General features: G+C 39.8%; 1 protein-coding gene across 8 annotated transcripts in view; it reads right to left on the reverse strand.

Moving 5' to 3' along the window:
• SH3KBP1 (SH3 domain containing kinase binding protein 1) overlaps window positions 1-14,822 on the reverse strand; it is a 138,345-nt gene that overhangs the window by 19,758 nt on the left and 103,765 nt on the right. For all 8 annotated transcript variants that reach the window (XM_083734346.1, XM_083734350.1, XM_083734349.1 and 5 more), the window contains 5 exons: window positions 13,588-13,682; window positions 4,820-4,921; window positions 3,402-3,453; window positions 2,094-2,174; window positions 1,142-1,304 (listed from right to left, as the gene is read on the reverse strand). In XM_083734346.1, the coding sequence (XP_083590472.1) occupies window positions 1,142-1,304; window positions 2,094-2,174; window positions 3,402-3,453; window positions 4,820-4,921; window positions 13,588-13,682 (493 nt within the window). The remainder of the gene's footprint in view (window positions 1-1,141; window positions 1,305-2,093; window positions 2,175-3,401; window positions 3,454-4,819; window positions 4,922-13,587; window positions 13,683-14,822) is intronic.

Genomic DNA, 14,822 nt, shown 5'->3' on the forward strand with positions numbered 1-14,822 from the left:
AAAAAATACAGCAGGGGCAAGTACAACATATAAGGATTAAACCAACAAGAGATCCATAAAAGATCATTAAAAACACCAATGACCGCTCCCCACATCAAATGGGGGGTGCCTTTTGCGTGGCCATGTGCAACCCCCAGGATCCCATGCAGCTCCTGGTGGTATGGGTTGGTTTCGCCCTCCCCAGGCTGGATACCTGGAGGTCTCCACCCACCTCAGCCAATCGCCCAATCCCGCCTGGGGAAGCGTTGCCAGGGGATCGGCCAGGTAGGGGGAGGGACCGCCCTGCCCACACAACAGAGGGTGGATCCTTGGCTGGGGACTGGGAAGGATAAACGCCCAATGCCTGAGCAAAGGTCTCTCTACATCTGAAGCTTAATACAGTTGTGGCCAATTTTAATCCCATAGCACGTTGTCTTGAGTCATTATTCCATTCAGGAGTCGTCTGGGGTTGGGGGGACTCTGCCTGTCCACTCAATAAATATTAATAAATGCCGATTGGTTAAAAGAAAACATCATGTTGTAAAGGCCAATCTAAAAAATAGAGTTTTCAAATTACAACTGAAGGAAGGGAAGGATGGTTCCTGCTGAAACTCTACTGGTAAGAAGCTCCACAGGGCAGGACCTGCCATACTATTGTTCAGTCACTAACCAAACCTCAGGGTCATAGGGCAGAGGTGAATTTAGGAAAGCATTAGTGGTTCAGTCACACTGGGCATAGTGTATGGAAGGTGAGAGCTGCTCTGTGTGTGTGTTCTGGATTTTGGTGTTGCACAGGGTGCTGCTGAAATTTGAGACCCAAGGTTCACCACTGCATGGGGTACCACTAGAGGGCCCCATCAGAGAATTTATGCTATCAAGATGGAAGATCAGCCAGTCCTTTATAAAATCAAATGAAATTGCTACATTATGTTGTAGGTGGCAAATGCAATACCTAACTGGAGGCCAACCACTCCTATTTTTTAAAACAGATTTTAAAATAGTAATATAAATCAAAATAATTTATTATGTCCATTTTGCACTTCAAAGTACACATTATGTGTACTTCAAAGAAACTTAACGAGGTGCAAGTATCTACAAGATTTCATCATAAATATGTTTTATCATCCACTGATTTCTTTTAAAGAACTGATCCATCAAATACCTTGTATGGGTCAGAGGCACAATTGGTCTTTCTGGTCTTCTTGGAGGCAACGTACCAGGTCTGTTCAAAGAGTTTGTTTTGGGTGGTCGAGGTTTCTTCGGTGGTATAGCAGGAACAGAAGGCTTCTGTAAATCTAACAGCTTTTGCTCTCTCTCTGGTCTTTCTTTAAATCAATTTCCCCCCAAAAGAATGAAGACATTTTAAAGCAAAACTCTCTCACTTATGGAAGCTACAGCTATGGGCAAAACCCAATAGAAAAAATATCTTACATCGTCTTTATTGTGACACTAATAAAACACATACTTTTATTTACTGTAAAGTAATGAAGTGTAGAAAATTTCTCAAACCTAAACAAATTGTTTTTCTATGGGCCACTTACAACACTGAAAACAAATGAATACAAATTACTGCAAACATGCTGCAAACATGTGTTCCACCAATGGGTGGAATTCAGTGTCACATTATTACAAAAGTTCAGTCTGCACAAGCATTCAGATGGAACGATTTGCTCCCTCCACAGTGTGCAGTTCTGGAGTTTCTCCCAATCCCTCCCCAGAGCCAATTTTTTTTGGGGGGGGGATGGGGAATGAGGAAAATCCCATTTTGCAAATGAAAGTCCTTAGAAGAGTCTTGCAAATCATCAGGGAAAGGTCATTCTTTCAGGAAGAGAAGGAAAGGGCAAGTCCAGCCAGAGAGGGAGCTCTGTGGAAATGTCCTTTCATTCTGCTGCTGATGCTGCTGTTCCCACTTGCTTGTGGGAGAATATTTGAGGAGAGCTGGTGGAATGGTAATTCTTCTAGGCCTGAGACTGACAGAATATCATATTGTGTTCCTCCCAACTGGGGGTTGCTGGGAGAACTGATTTAAGCAGGGGAGAACCACCAGTCTCCAAGGACCACAGCATTTACTAAAATATAAGATGGACTTTTCACTCAGAAGTAATGCTTCTTACCTTTCTCTTCTGTTCGATGAGGAAGACATTCTGGTCTTTCAGGAGGTACCTTTTTGATTTCATGTTTTCTGTCTGTCGTAGCTATCAAAAAATTCAGTGAAATTGTTTAGAAAGAAAATCAAGAATTTGGAAATATGCATTTATTTATTTATTTATTTAGGTTCGCTAAGGCAATATGCTTCATGACAAATGAATATGGGGTTTGTTTCTAAATATGTGCTTGCACTGCAGAATGACTACCATCTCTCTCTCTCTCACACACACACACACAGAGAGAGAGAGAGAGAGAGAGAGAGAGAGAGAGAGAGAGAATTTATACTTAGGACTCTTTCACATGGGAGTTCCCCTTGTAATTCTGTTTCCTTTAAGGAACAGTAGCCAGGGCTATGGTCTGAAGTCACATGGTGAACAAAGCATCTGAAGGTTTGGTCAGTGCCTGGACAGGCAATGGTTGCCAACCATATGTATGCTGCATTGACTCCCATGATGGAAGAAAAGCAGGCTATAAATGTGACAAAGGAATGAATGAACAAATAAACAAAGGTGGAAGAAAGAGAGCTATGTGTAGGAAAAAATATGCATGGAGCTACCATTGTGGTATGTAGTCTGCCACACAGTTGCCCTTCCAAAGGAAATTATTACTTGTTTGGGCAAACAGGACAACATGTAAGATGTCCTCCCCCCCTTTAGTACATAAAACTGTGGTCAGTCACCTTCACTTCCTGCCAGTCTACCAGTTTCAGAAATATTAAATATTGAGAGGATGCATCTCAAAAACAAATGGCTTTTACTTCAATGGTGAATACAATATGGAAGATAATCATTGTTAGTGCTTTTCTTTAACAACCACTAGATGGCAAATGCATGTTACTGCTATAGAATGGTTTTGGGAAGATTGTCTGATAATTACCCAGTCATAAAATTAAAGGTCGTCTAAGTCTTTTTCAAAGCAGTAATGAACTAATAACACTTTAAAATGAATTATTATGAACTGATACATAAACACCATATTAATAAGTATACCAGTCTTCCCTGCCTTCATTAATTTGGTACAATGTTACCAGTTGTTCACCAAATGGGACTGATACTTGGCTAGGCTTTCTTATTCCAAGAATGATCACTGACATGAGCAACTCTGGGATTTCAGAAGCAGTCTGTTGCTGCCAAGACAGTACCTGCAATTTAACAATTTTTAAATGGCGTGGTGGATAAAGTGATACTGAGAGCTTCCATTAAGAGACAGAAAAGTGGATGCACTTTCTGTAAGGGATATTTACTGATGCTTATTATATAGCAACAGTGCATTACCTGATCCTTGTTTGAAGGCAGGAGCTGATGGAGGTGGTGGTTTCTTAGGTCTCTAAAATAAAAAGGAAATGATAACCAGGTTGCTAAAAAGAATTTGAACCAGACAGAACATAAAATCATTCTAATAACTAAAAAAAAAAAAAGCCTTTCAGCAACACAGCAGATAAATGCAATTTATGAACATAGTGAGAGAGGAGACAGCCATCATAATTTAGTAAAGACTAGCTGCTACTCTATGGAAATTATATGTGACTATTTGCCGTTATGCCCATATTTGCTTAGTGTACAAAGACTTTGTTAAGCAGGAAGTTACTTCTCTGCAGTTATACTTTGTTTCCTGAAACCAAAGTAGATTAATTACAGGAAAGTACTGAAAAAACAAAACGCCTTGAGGAACCTTAAAGTCGAACTATTTACCATAGCATTTGTTGAATGGAGATCACTTCTTCAGATATATATCTATATTTGGAAAATATATCTACCACCGTAAAGAGGACTTTAGTGATTGAAACACGTATGACACTGTGTTGCTTTAGTATTCAATGTCAATGTTTTAGGGTGAAATTTTTGATCTAATATGAACACCAAATTTTAAGTTATAATGCTCTGCAGTGTATTTGTACACTAAATTTTCTGTAGGTACATAAGGGTAGATTTAATGGGTTTTATATGTCTGTAGTAAGCTTTACTAAAATTTTTGATCACCCATTAACATGGGGAATGTAGAGAACATGCTTCATTCACAGAAAGTCCAAGGTTCAATCACTGATTCCTCCATGTTGGGCTGGGGAGCTGGAGAGCCACTTCCAGTCAGTGAAGGCAATACTGAGGTAATTGGCCCAATATTCTCATTCAATTTAAGACTCTTCAAGAGCAAGAACAAGAAATCCAGCAAATTAAAGCACAATCACCAGCCATTTATTCACATGAATAACTGGATGGAGTCCAGTGCTGTGCAGGCAGACTTCTGCATTTGCAACAGGACTTTCCCTTCCTCTTCTCCTCAGTGTTCCCCCCAAATCTGGTCTGGAGAATTCTACCCTCTGGAGCACATTTGGGGGGCACGCTGGGGTCTGCAGCAGGGAGGAGAGGAAGAAGTCATGTTTGCTAGTGGAGTCTGTTCTGCTCAAGCACAGACATTGGATGCAACAACGCCCGATTCTGTGCAAATAGAATACGGGCTTTTAGAACAATCTTGCTGAAGCTAGTTTTTCAATTCAGCTTACACTGCAAGTTGAAAAAGCTACACAATGCAATTTCAAGCTACACAAACACGTTGCCATCCATAAACAAACATTTATCCCCAAAAACATCTTGGGTGAGTTTCAGCTTTTCAATATTTTATTATAACTAGCATGTTCCAAACAAAAGACACAGGTTCATAACATTCTCAGTGATAAAGAGCAAACAGATCCTACCTCTTTTTCAAAGTCAGAAATAAGTAATTTAACAAAGTTATCAGGAAATACTCCTCTTCTGCCGTTGAGTTCTCCTTCCCACCAGCCAGTATCAATACATTCCTAAGGTACATAAATAAGAAATTGATTGCATACATTGAAAAACATGTCTTTTGACAAGGATTATTTCCCCCTGTGAACTGAGAGTATAAAGTAGGATATATGCAGAACATGTTTTATGAGGCCATGGTGTGTATATTGCTAAGTTTTCATCAATAACTAGTGGTGTTGGTTGTTTAAATGTGCTTACTAGTCATAGACACATTGTTAGTTCCCTGGTCAATACATTATGAAAAAGGGGAAAGTAGCATCAGGTAGCAAGTCATGAGAATGTCACGTATTTGTGGCCATTAAATATTAAAACATTAAAGTGATTAGTACCCATGTCGCCCACCCCAAACACACCATCTGCTGTTTATCAGAATTCTATAGGAGTGCAGATTTTTTGGCAGCACCTTATAGAGGCAGTTTAGGATATGGTGGGGAATAAAAACTAGAGGGTGCACAAGTGAAGAAAAGAAACCCTTCTGTGACAGGTGTACAGATCTATCTTGTCTCCCCCTTCTCTTCTGCCTCCTTTCATGTGACGCTAGGCAGAAAAGATGGCAGAGTTGGAAGCGTATCATGTAGAGGAGAAGCAAGACATCATTCTACATCTACATTCTACATTGCTGCCTTCACATTATAAAACACAAGAGTCTTTATGCTTAAATGCAGACTCCTTATGTAACACAGTAACACAATAAGCATTTCTAAAAACAAGGTGGTGAGTGTATACATGTTTATGTCTGTATGCACACACACATATAGATACATACTTATACCTCACTTTATGCCCCCATCATGGCACCAAGCAGTAGAAGTGGCAGTATTAACGCCATACTAAAGCCTAGCAGACTTCATTCATATAGGCTGTCATGGGCTAGGCTGGGCTGCCACCACCATTAAAACCACTGCTAGTGACCCCAGGGTCTAACTGGGTTAAGTCTTTGCTACTACCGCAGCTCACATATGGCATGCTTTTGTGACTGTGCTGCATGTGTGGGCACTAAAACAACTGGATACTATGCAGGGAGATGAAAGAGAGGTACCAGAAGACTCCAGCTGTAGTGACTGCATGCCCATGAGTCAGATTGGAGGTATGCACAAGCTACAGAAAACCTAGAAAAGGGGAAACCAGCTTCTCCCTTTGCTGACCAGGAAAGAAATAGGAGGTGCGAGGTGCTCTGGAAAGGGAAGGAAATGGGACTAGTACACCAGCAGGAAGCTTATTCTCCCACTCCTTCCTCTAGACCAGCCTTTCTCAACCTGCGGGTCCCCAGATGTTGTTGAACTACAACTCCCATCACCCCTAGCTAGCAAGGCCAGAGATCAGGGATGATGGGAGTTGTAGTCCAACAACATCTGAGGACCCACAGGTTGAGAACCGCTGCTCTAGACTCAGTTTTAACCCCCCTTGAGATGCCTGCATCATATCTAGGGGACTGGGAGGGGACTGTCAAGCGGTCATGAGAACAAGATTTGTATATACACTTGCCAGTTTGAACATATGCTCTTTATAACTCGTTCTAATGAATTTCCTCAAGTGCCACAGAATATTCAGCGTCACTGATTTCTGAATGTTCCTGTTACATTCAGACCCTTGCATGAAAATATGTACATGTGAAACTTACACATATGCAAAAAGTAATGGCAAAAAAGAGAGAATTGTTTAAGCATAGCATATGCAACTGCCTACAGCAGAATGACACTTTCTTCTGCATCACCACCATGATCATTATTTATAAAGATGCAGCCATCTGCCTGGCACTGTGCAAAGAAATAAAAACAGTTTGCTATCCCAATGTGGCTCACGATCTGCATAAGATGAGAAACAGGTGGACAAAGGATTTAACTACAAAAGGAAGAATCTTCAGTTTATATATTAAAAGTTACCTTTGGTTTCATTTTAGAAACACAGTGTACTGGAAGGAATTATATAATGCAACATTCATTCAATGCAATATTTACCCCATGTCAGATATAGATCCAATGGGCATTGGATATATTGCAACTGTCATTAAAGTCTGAGAGAGAGAGAGGGAGAGAGAGAGCAGTTTGCAGGATTGTGCGAACCCCTATTGCCTTTTGTGGAAAGTTTGTTGATTGTGACATTCTAACCGTCAGACCCTGGCATAAATGCACCCTACACTTAAGAAGATATGCAGCTGCCTTATATTCAAGAGCACTGGTCTGTCCAGCCTAGTGTGGACTTTTCTCAACTGGCAGCAGCACTCACAGCTACCAAATCTCCTTTTAACTAGAGTTCATTGTGGGACGTCTCTACATGTAGCACAAGCTCTACCAGTAAACTATGGTGCTCCATAACTCTTGCATCCCTTAAAGCTTTCACATTTTCCCTTACATGCAGCAAATCTATCTAGAACAAGAATATAAATCTGGTTCTTTCCCCCTACAAAAATCTGCGGCTGTCTGAAAGAGCAGTGGGGGTTGCGATAACCACCTTCTTGGCAACTTTTGCAGTGTAAATCCCCCTCCCCTTTGTAATCACTTTGATATGATAATTCAAAACCTCAGCTACAAAAGGGAACCATGACCCACAGAGACCTAGTGGGTGGAATGCTACAGTATTAGAAACTGAGAGGCAGAAGCAGGTTTCATGAACAGAAAAGGCAAACAGCTACATAACGTGTTTGCACATACTGCATATCGATATGACTAAGGTGCCCTTTAGACTTGTGTAGGAGTAGCTTATCCGTGGGGGAATCCTACACAACCGGGAGAATGATCTGAGTTGGCCAAATGTGTTGCTTTTTTCCACACACCCACCCCACCCACAAATCAATGGCTTCTGCAGGCCCAGGCCCAGGCATGTGTAATCAGCTCAAAAGATAAGCAGCTCTCACACAGCTGGGAGAATCTTTAAAGGGAGCCTCAACTCAAACGTATCATCAAGGATCTACAGTCCATCCTGGACAACAACACTTCCTTCTCACAGGCCCTGGGTGGAAGCACTATACCTGCTTACATATAGCCTCCCTTCAAGCTAAAACAGCTACTCACCAGCAACAATAGGCCACACAAGGGAGATACAGACACAAGGGCTAGACCCAGATTCCAGTTCTTCTGGCCACGTGTCTATTCCTGCAGTACTATTACAGGATGTAATAATATCATTCACAACATCAGAAGTTCAACTTCAAAAGTGATATATACCATTGTTTGCCAACAATGCCCTTCTGCCATTATACGTAAGGGGGGAAAACAGACTAGACTCTTCGTAAATTATTAATGGACCCCATTTTGATATAAGAAAGAGCAGCACAGAGTATGCAAAAACCAACAAAGGAACAGTTAAACTTCTCAGGACACTCTGTAGTTGACCATAAGGCAGTCATAGTGTAACCAAGAAACTTCAAAAAGAGACTGAAGCATAAAAGTCCTGCATTCATCAAGAAATTCACTGCTATCACTTGTGGTCTGAATTGGCACAGTTGATTGTTGTCAAATTACCATGTGTTAACCGCCAGGATGTTTATGTTATTGACAGGGGATACAGTTCTGTTTACAATTCCTTCCAACACACCCCATATAATAAAAATGTAGGGATGCCATCATGCTGCAGTTCATGTAGCTACTGACAGGTGGCAAGACAAGGTATAGCATGATGACAAACTGGGCTCTCAAAGCAGCTGGGCATTTGCAGCCTCAGAGACTGAGGAGAAGGGAGATTCCGGTGAGCAGGCGTGTGGCCCAGGTCAGGGAGTAAGCATATGGGTAGGTATTGCTGGCCAGCAGGTAGGTGTCCTAGGCCAGCAGGCAGTCATCCCAGGTGTTTGGGCATTCAACTGAGACGAGTGAGCAAGAGGGCAGCCCAGGAAAGTTACAGATATCTGGGGAGATAAAAGAGGGAAGGAGAGGGAGGGAGTGATGGTTTTGACAGTCCCCGGGGGCAGGTTGTGATGAAGGGACTGGTGAGTGAAGTGAGCAGGAGCACAGCCCCATGTATGTACAGTATGTCTGTGTGCGTGCGTACACACACCCTTCCAATGCAGGACAGCACTTCATGTACTTTATGAAGCTGACTGAAAGCCTGTCATAATATATTTGTCACTTTTTAAGGCTGCCACAAGTCTCTTGTTTTGTTGCCTGAGACTTGCATGGCTACCCATCTGGAAACTAAAGCATTTTTCCTCATTGCAAAAGGCTCTCATAGTTCATATTATGAACAGATTGCTGTCATTCTTTTGTGCAATGTGACAGATCTATTAGAAGCCCAACATTAAATGGATAGTCAATAATTTACAGTAGTAAGATAGTCTATTATTACAACAGAGATTTTGAACTAAAGAAGAAAGGAAGCAGGGTGAAAAAGTAACCTTCCTCCACAAGTTAAACTCGGTTTATTTTAGCTATTCTATTTTATCAATTTTTAATATATATTATATCAATGTGTGTCTACTTTAATAAATAAGTGCTTTAGGAAAATTGCAAGTATTTTTAAACTACGTTGTTAGATATAAATTTATTTAATTTTCTTGCTGTGGATTAGATTAATGTCAGATTTAAGTTGGCTACTGTATGTATGTATGTATGTATTACCCCCTCTTCACTGTAATCAGTGGGTTACAATTAAAATACAAATCCGTAATATACTACAACCACTGAGAAAACAAAGCAGCCCTGAATAAGGAAGTTTTTAATTTTTGATGTTTTACTGTGCTTAATGTTTCAATTTGTTGAAAGCCGCCCAGAGTGGCTGGGGCAACTCAGTCAGATAAGTGGAATAATAATAATAATAATAATAATAATAATAATAATAATAATAATAATAATATAATACAGGTGATACATTTTGCTTATACCACCTGCTCTTGTTCTTTCTCCCCCCACCCCCACAAAAACCCAATGGTTGAGGCTGATGTAGACAATGGATCGGATCCTGCGGCAACTTCAGATAATGCCTTACAAGACTACCCATGCCCCAAAACACTCCATTTCAGGGCCTAGCACCAGTAAATGGTGGAAATAGTGCCTGTGATAGATCAATATCCAGAGAGTTCCATGCTGTTGCCATGCCTCCTACCACCAGAGCTCTTTACAGACAGAGGGGAGACACCTCTGCCTTGTTTTAACACCCTCCAGGCAACAGATCTAGGGTTACGGTTGCTCTGTAAAATAGATTAAGAAAGCCTGGAAGATAGCTGACAGAACACTGAGATTTACTGAGAAGTAAATCTTGTTGACTTCAGTGTGGCTTACTCCCAGGAAAATGTACGTAGGACTGCAGCTTGAAATTAATTATTTTACAATTATATTTGGTGAGACTAAACAGAGAAAACAGATTTAAAATTAAAATAACAGATGGGCGGTTGTAACTTACAACTTAAAAATTATTAGCTTATTTTAAATAATTCCTGATTTATTCCATTATATCCTCAGTACTGAATAAACAAATATTTTCCCCCCAATAAATAAATGTGTATCTGTGTCCTGAAGGGAAGTGGTTGATTTGTGGAAATATACAATACAACAGCAATCTTGGTTTAATAATCATGATCGATCACAAGATTGATGCCAGGAGTGTGAGAGTGTGCGTATAATGTAAAATTTGAGCAGCCAATCTACCTACTTACCTGCCTTGCTTCTCTTAGAATATGAAAATGAAAGGTGTAATAGTTTACTGTCTCATAAATGCCAGAGTCTCTGACTCTGTGCATGAACCATGTAACACACAGCCCACTTAACTGGAAAGAAAGCACAGTGTGTACTTTGATAGAGCTCTCATTTCACATTTGTCTCTTAGGACACTTCTCCGTGTTTAAATTTTTGGATTTAATGGCTAAACTTCAGTTTTGTTTAGTTATTTGTTTTTTCTCTCTCCGATTAGATTAATTACAGTGCTTTCACTGTTAACAAATAATTGTATCTTGTCTTCAGTTCTCATTTCTAGATACTGCTGTGTTGAAGAAAAGAAAAATCAACAGAATATAGTGGTACCTCAGGTTAAGTACTTAATTCGTTCTGGAGGTCCATACTTAACCTGAAACTGTTCTCAATCTGAAGCACCACTTTAGCTAATGGGGTCCCCTGCTGCTGCCGCGCCGCCGGAGCACGGTTTCTGTTCTCATCCTGAAGCAAAGTTCTTAACCTGAAGCACCATTTCTGGGTTAGCGGAGTCTGTAACCTGAAGCGTATGTAACCTGAGGTACCACTGTATAAGGAAATAAATGTTGCAAGGACAAAAACCCACTGCATTTTGTTTTGTTATCTCTCTCGCATACACACATGGAATGTCAGTGAGTCCAATACTTCTAACCTATCATTTAATTTGATTAAATTCATATGTTAGCATATTTGAAAATCTTGATATGCATGTTACTTAGTAGAAGGAACTGCAAAATAACTTACAGTTTAAAAACAATCACTTTTTGTTAGAAGGAAAGGTCATCTTTAATATTTGCTTTTTCATTCCACATTATACGATAAAGCCAAGAACCAAAACAAATGAAGCGTATCCAGGGAAAATGAGCTACAACTGTTCAATTGGAATGCCAGCTAATTTAACTAGTTAAAAATTTTCATGTTCTTTGGCTCTCCCAATGTTGTCGGATTACAACTGTCATCTTCCCTGACCACTGGCTATGCTTTCTAGAGTTGATGGAAGTTGTAGTCCAACAACATCTGGTCTGCCAACTCAACCTATATTCCATATTAAATATGGTGAGCCAGTAGGAATGAAAACAATATGGTTCTGCTTCCATATTCAACATGACTGAAGGCAGAGGCAACCCATTTGAGGTTAGTTTCTGGTGGATCCTTGAACCCACTAGCACAGTTTTTACTGACTGAAGAACAAAGGAGCAGGGAGGTGAGGAAACCTGAACAGGAGATATATCACCGTGACATTGGATCCCAGTCATATGGAAGTGACAACCATGTCTCAGAACTTCATTATCATGTTTCTTATACAAATGTGCTGCACTGCATGTTGAAATAGATAATAGATTTCCTTTCAATTTAGCCACCTTATTTCCTGTCATGCAACAGCTCAGTAGCCTCTAAACAAGTTTCTGAAAGATTTCATTTCATTTGATCTTATCTGATGCTCACTGACCTAGTTTTCAGTCTCTTGGAAAAAAGAAAGACGTAGTTACATGTTTTGTATGTGTGCTCAGAAAATACTCAAAAATAGCAACTCTTGCACATAAAGTGTCAACATTGTGCTTATTAATGAGGAGAGAAAAATTCTCATATTGATTTACAGAAACTATTCTTTAAATACTTATTCCTCTGAATAACTTCCATGCGGTTTTCCTCTATTTTCTTGATTCAAAACATCAGCAGAAGCCATTTCTAGTTCTGAGAGCAGGTACTTATCTCCACACAACGTGCACATGATATAGAAGATTTTACCGGAATAACAGGCTTGAAGAGTGTCAAATGGACACTGGTGATTTCAAAGCAATATTTGGAACTCTGTCATTTTATTGCAATAAAGGATTAAACAATCCCTCTTGGCTGTTCCACCGCCCTCAGAAGTGCAGGGGGTGGCAGCCTAGGAGAAGGTATTTTCTGCCCCACCCCCTGAATTATGGAACTCCCTTCCCATAGAAGTGTGTATGGCACCTTCATTATACAGCTTTCGGCGAATGCTGAAGACGCACCACTTTGCCCTGACTTTTGACACTTGAGGACACACCTTATTTCTGTAATTTTGTTTAAAAGTTGTTTAAAATATTGTGTTTTAATTGTTGTGACCTGCCCTGGGACCTTGGGTTGAAGGGCAGGTAATAAATGTTAATAATAATGAAAACAATAATTTTAAAAATCAAAGCATACCTATTTCTGTGTGATTGTGAGTTGGCATGTATCAGTGATGGGGAGAATTTGTGGTAGGGCTGTAGCAAATCCCATCTCACTGATTTGCTCAATTGGAAGGACGAGTTTACATAGACCTTCTGCTCCCCGTAATAGCAATTTCAGGAGTGGAGGGATGTATATCATGGCAGCAGCTATGGCTTCCTATACATTTTCTTTCTCTCAACAGTTTAGAAGTCACCAGGGCTCTCGGCTGCCATGCTTCTCTTCCCAGATCCCCCTGGGATTGATGCTAGCATAGCCACACTCCTATTGTCAAGTTTCCTTCCTAGAGTGCCTTGGGGGTTATGTTAGCAGGGACATGCTAGTGTCAACACATTTCTGGGACACTGTGGTGAGGAAGCTTGGCAGTCAGAGCTCAGCTACTGAAGCTGCCATCAGGGAAGGCAGCTTTTAAATGAGAATAATATGATCTCTATTGTGGTACATGCCTCCTCCCTCTGAAAACTGTTGGGGTATGTGTGTCAGAACTGTGATCAATAACAATTTTCTATACAGTAATCAGTGTTCGAAACTCCCATTGTTCCAGGCGTGTTTTGCGAGAGGGAATTTCATTAGCGTGAGCAGTTTCTGAGCACTGGGTGCAGTACTGCGCCTAAGATTTCAGATTAAAACTGCAGAGTGGAAGGAAAGGGGGACCAGAAAACCAGAAGGAAAACTGTGAGACTTTTTGAAAGACACAATTAATGTTTTACCTGTGACACATAATGCTTCTGAAGAATAACCAGCCTAAAAACTTTGCCTTATGGTCACACACAAGCACTCAATTAGATCATCAAGTGTCAACTGCATTTTCATATGAAAACACATGACTTAAAAAAACAACAACCCAGAAAAATTAAAATTACCTTATTGACAAGGGTGACAATATCGCCTTCTTTGATTGTCAGTTCATCTTCATTCTGTGCTTCATATGAAAATAAAACTTTGCAATATTCCTTTACTGAAAGAAAAACAACAGTGTATTTCAATATACTGTCCTACCAAAATGCCCATGTAATTTTGAAACAAACGTATTTCCCAATATTTTTTCTAGGCAGCTGGTTTTAAAAATGTATGAAGCACTTTAGCAGATAGAGAAAAATAATGATTATTTCTGTAGAAACAGTCATTTGATAAAATTATTGTAGCCAGAACCATTCCATTAAAATACTTTAATTGGAAAGGCTGTGCTCATTTCTCATTCACACTAAGGCTGGGTGCAGCCACTTCCCATGGGGAATAACAGAGCCTTGCTATGCACATAGTCAAGTGGGAGGTCACCATTAACATTTTTAATTAATAGTTTTTACTACACAAACACATAACAATTCAACATAAACATGCCGTTACAAAAAAATTATAACATTTATAGAAAAGAGAAGGCATTAGGGTTTTTTTGATATGTAGGAGTACTGCATATTTTAACCAAGCAAAGGGACATGAGTGGATGGGAGATATGGGAGACAAGTACAGACCTCCCATTCCCCATAGTGGTCAGCTGAGCATGTCAAGAATAAATAAGCAGTAAAGCTTATGCCCTATAATTTCTATTTGGAAATGTGTGCACATGAATCTTACTAATGATCATTCTTATACTTCAGTTCTATTTCCTCTCCTCCTTTGATTTGTTACCACCAGAAAGAATTGCTAATACTAGTAATTCAACATTTTAAGTAACATAATTAAACCACTGAATTCCAAAAGTGTCGTTTTTTTAAAGGGGGAAGCAGCTATTAGCAACAATCTCGTCTAAGTAGAAGTATGTAAAGTATGAAAAACTGACAATAATTTAGACACCAGATTACAAGTCAGTTTCTATCCAATGAAGCAAAGGTAAGCAAACATTTTTAATTATAGGTTTCAGCCATTATTCATAGTGCTAGAAATACCCTACTATTTTTATTTCCTCTTGGAGACTTTATCATCTGTTTTTCAAACACAAAGAGTAAGTAAGAGGTGTGTGTTTATTTCCCTAACACACACCTGCAAAATGCACATTTTAAGAGAGAGAAAACACAAAACAAATTGGATTTCTCTAAGAATTTAAAGTGCAAGTTAATCCAATATTTGGTGGTAGGGATCAGGTTATAATATAAAAGAA

The sequence above is a fragment of the Podarcis gaigeae genome, assembly GCF_964106915.1.
Source record: "Podarcis gaigeae genome assembly, chromosome: 4".
In the NCBI taxonomy this organism is placed as follows: domain Eukaryota; kingdom Metazoa; phylum Chordata; class Lepidosauria; order Squamata; family Lacertidae; genus Podarcis; species Podarcis gaigeae.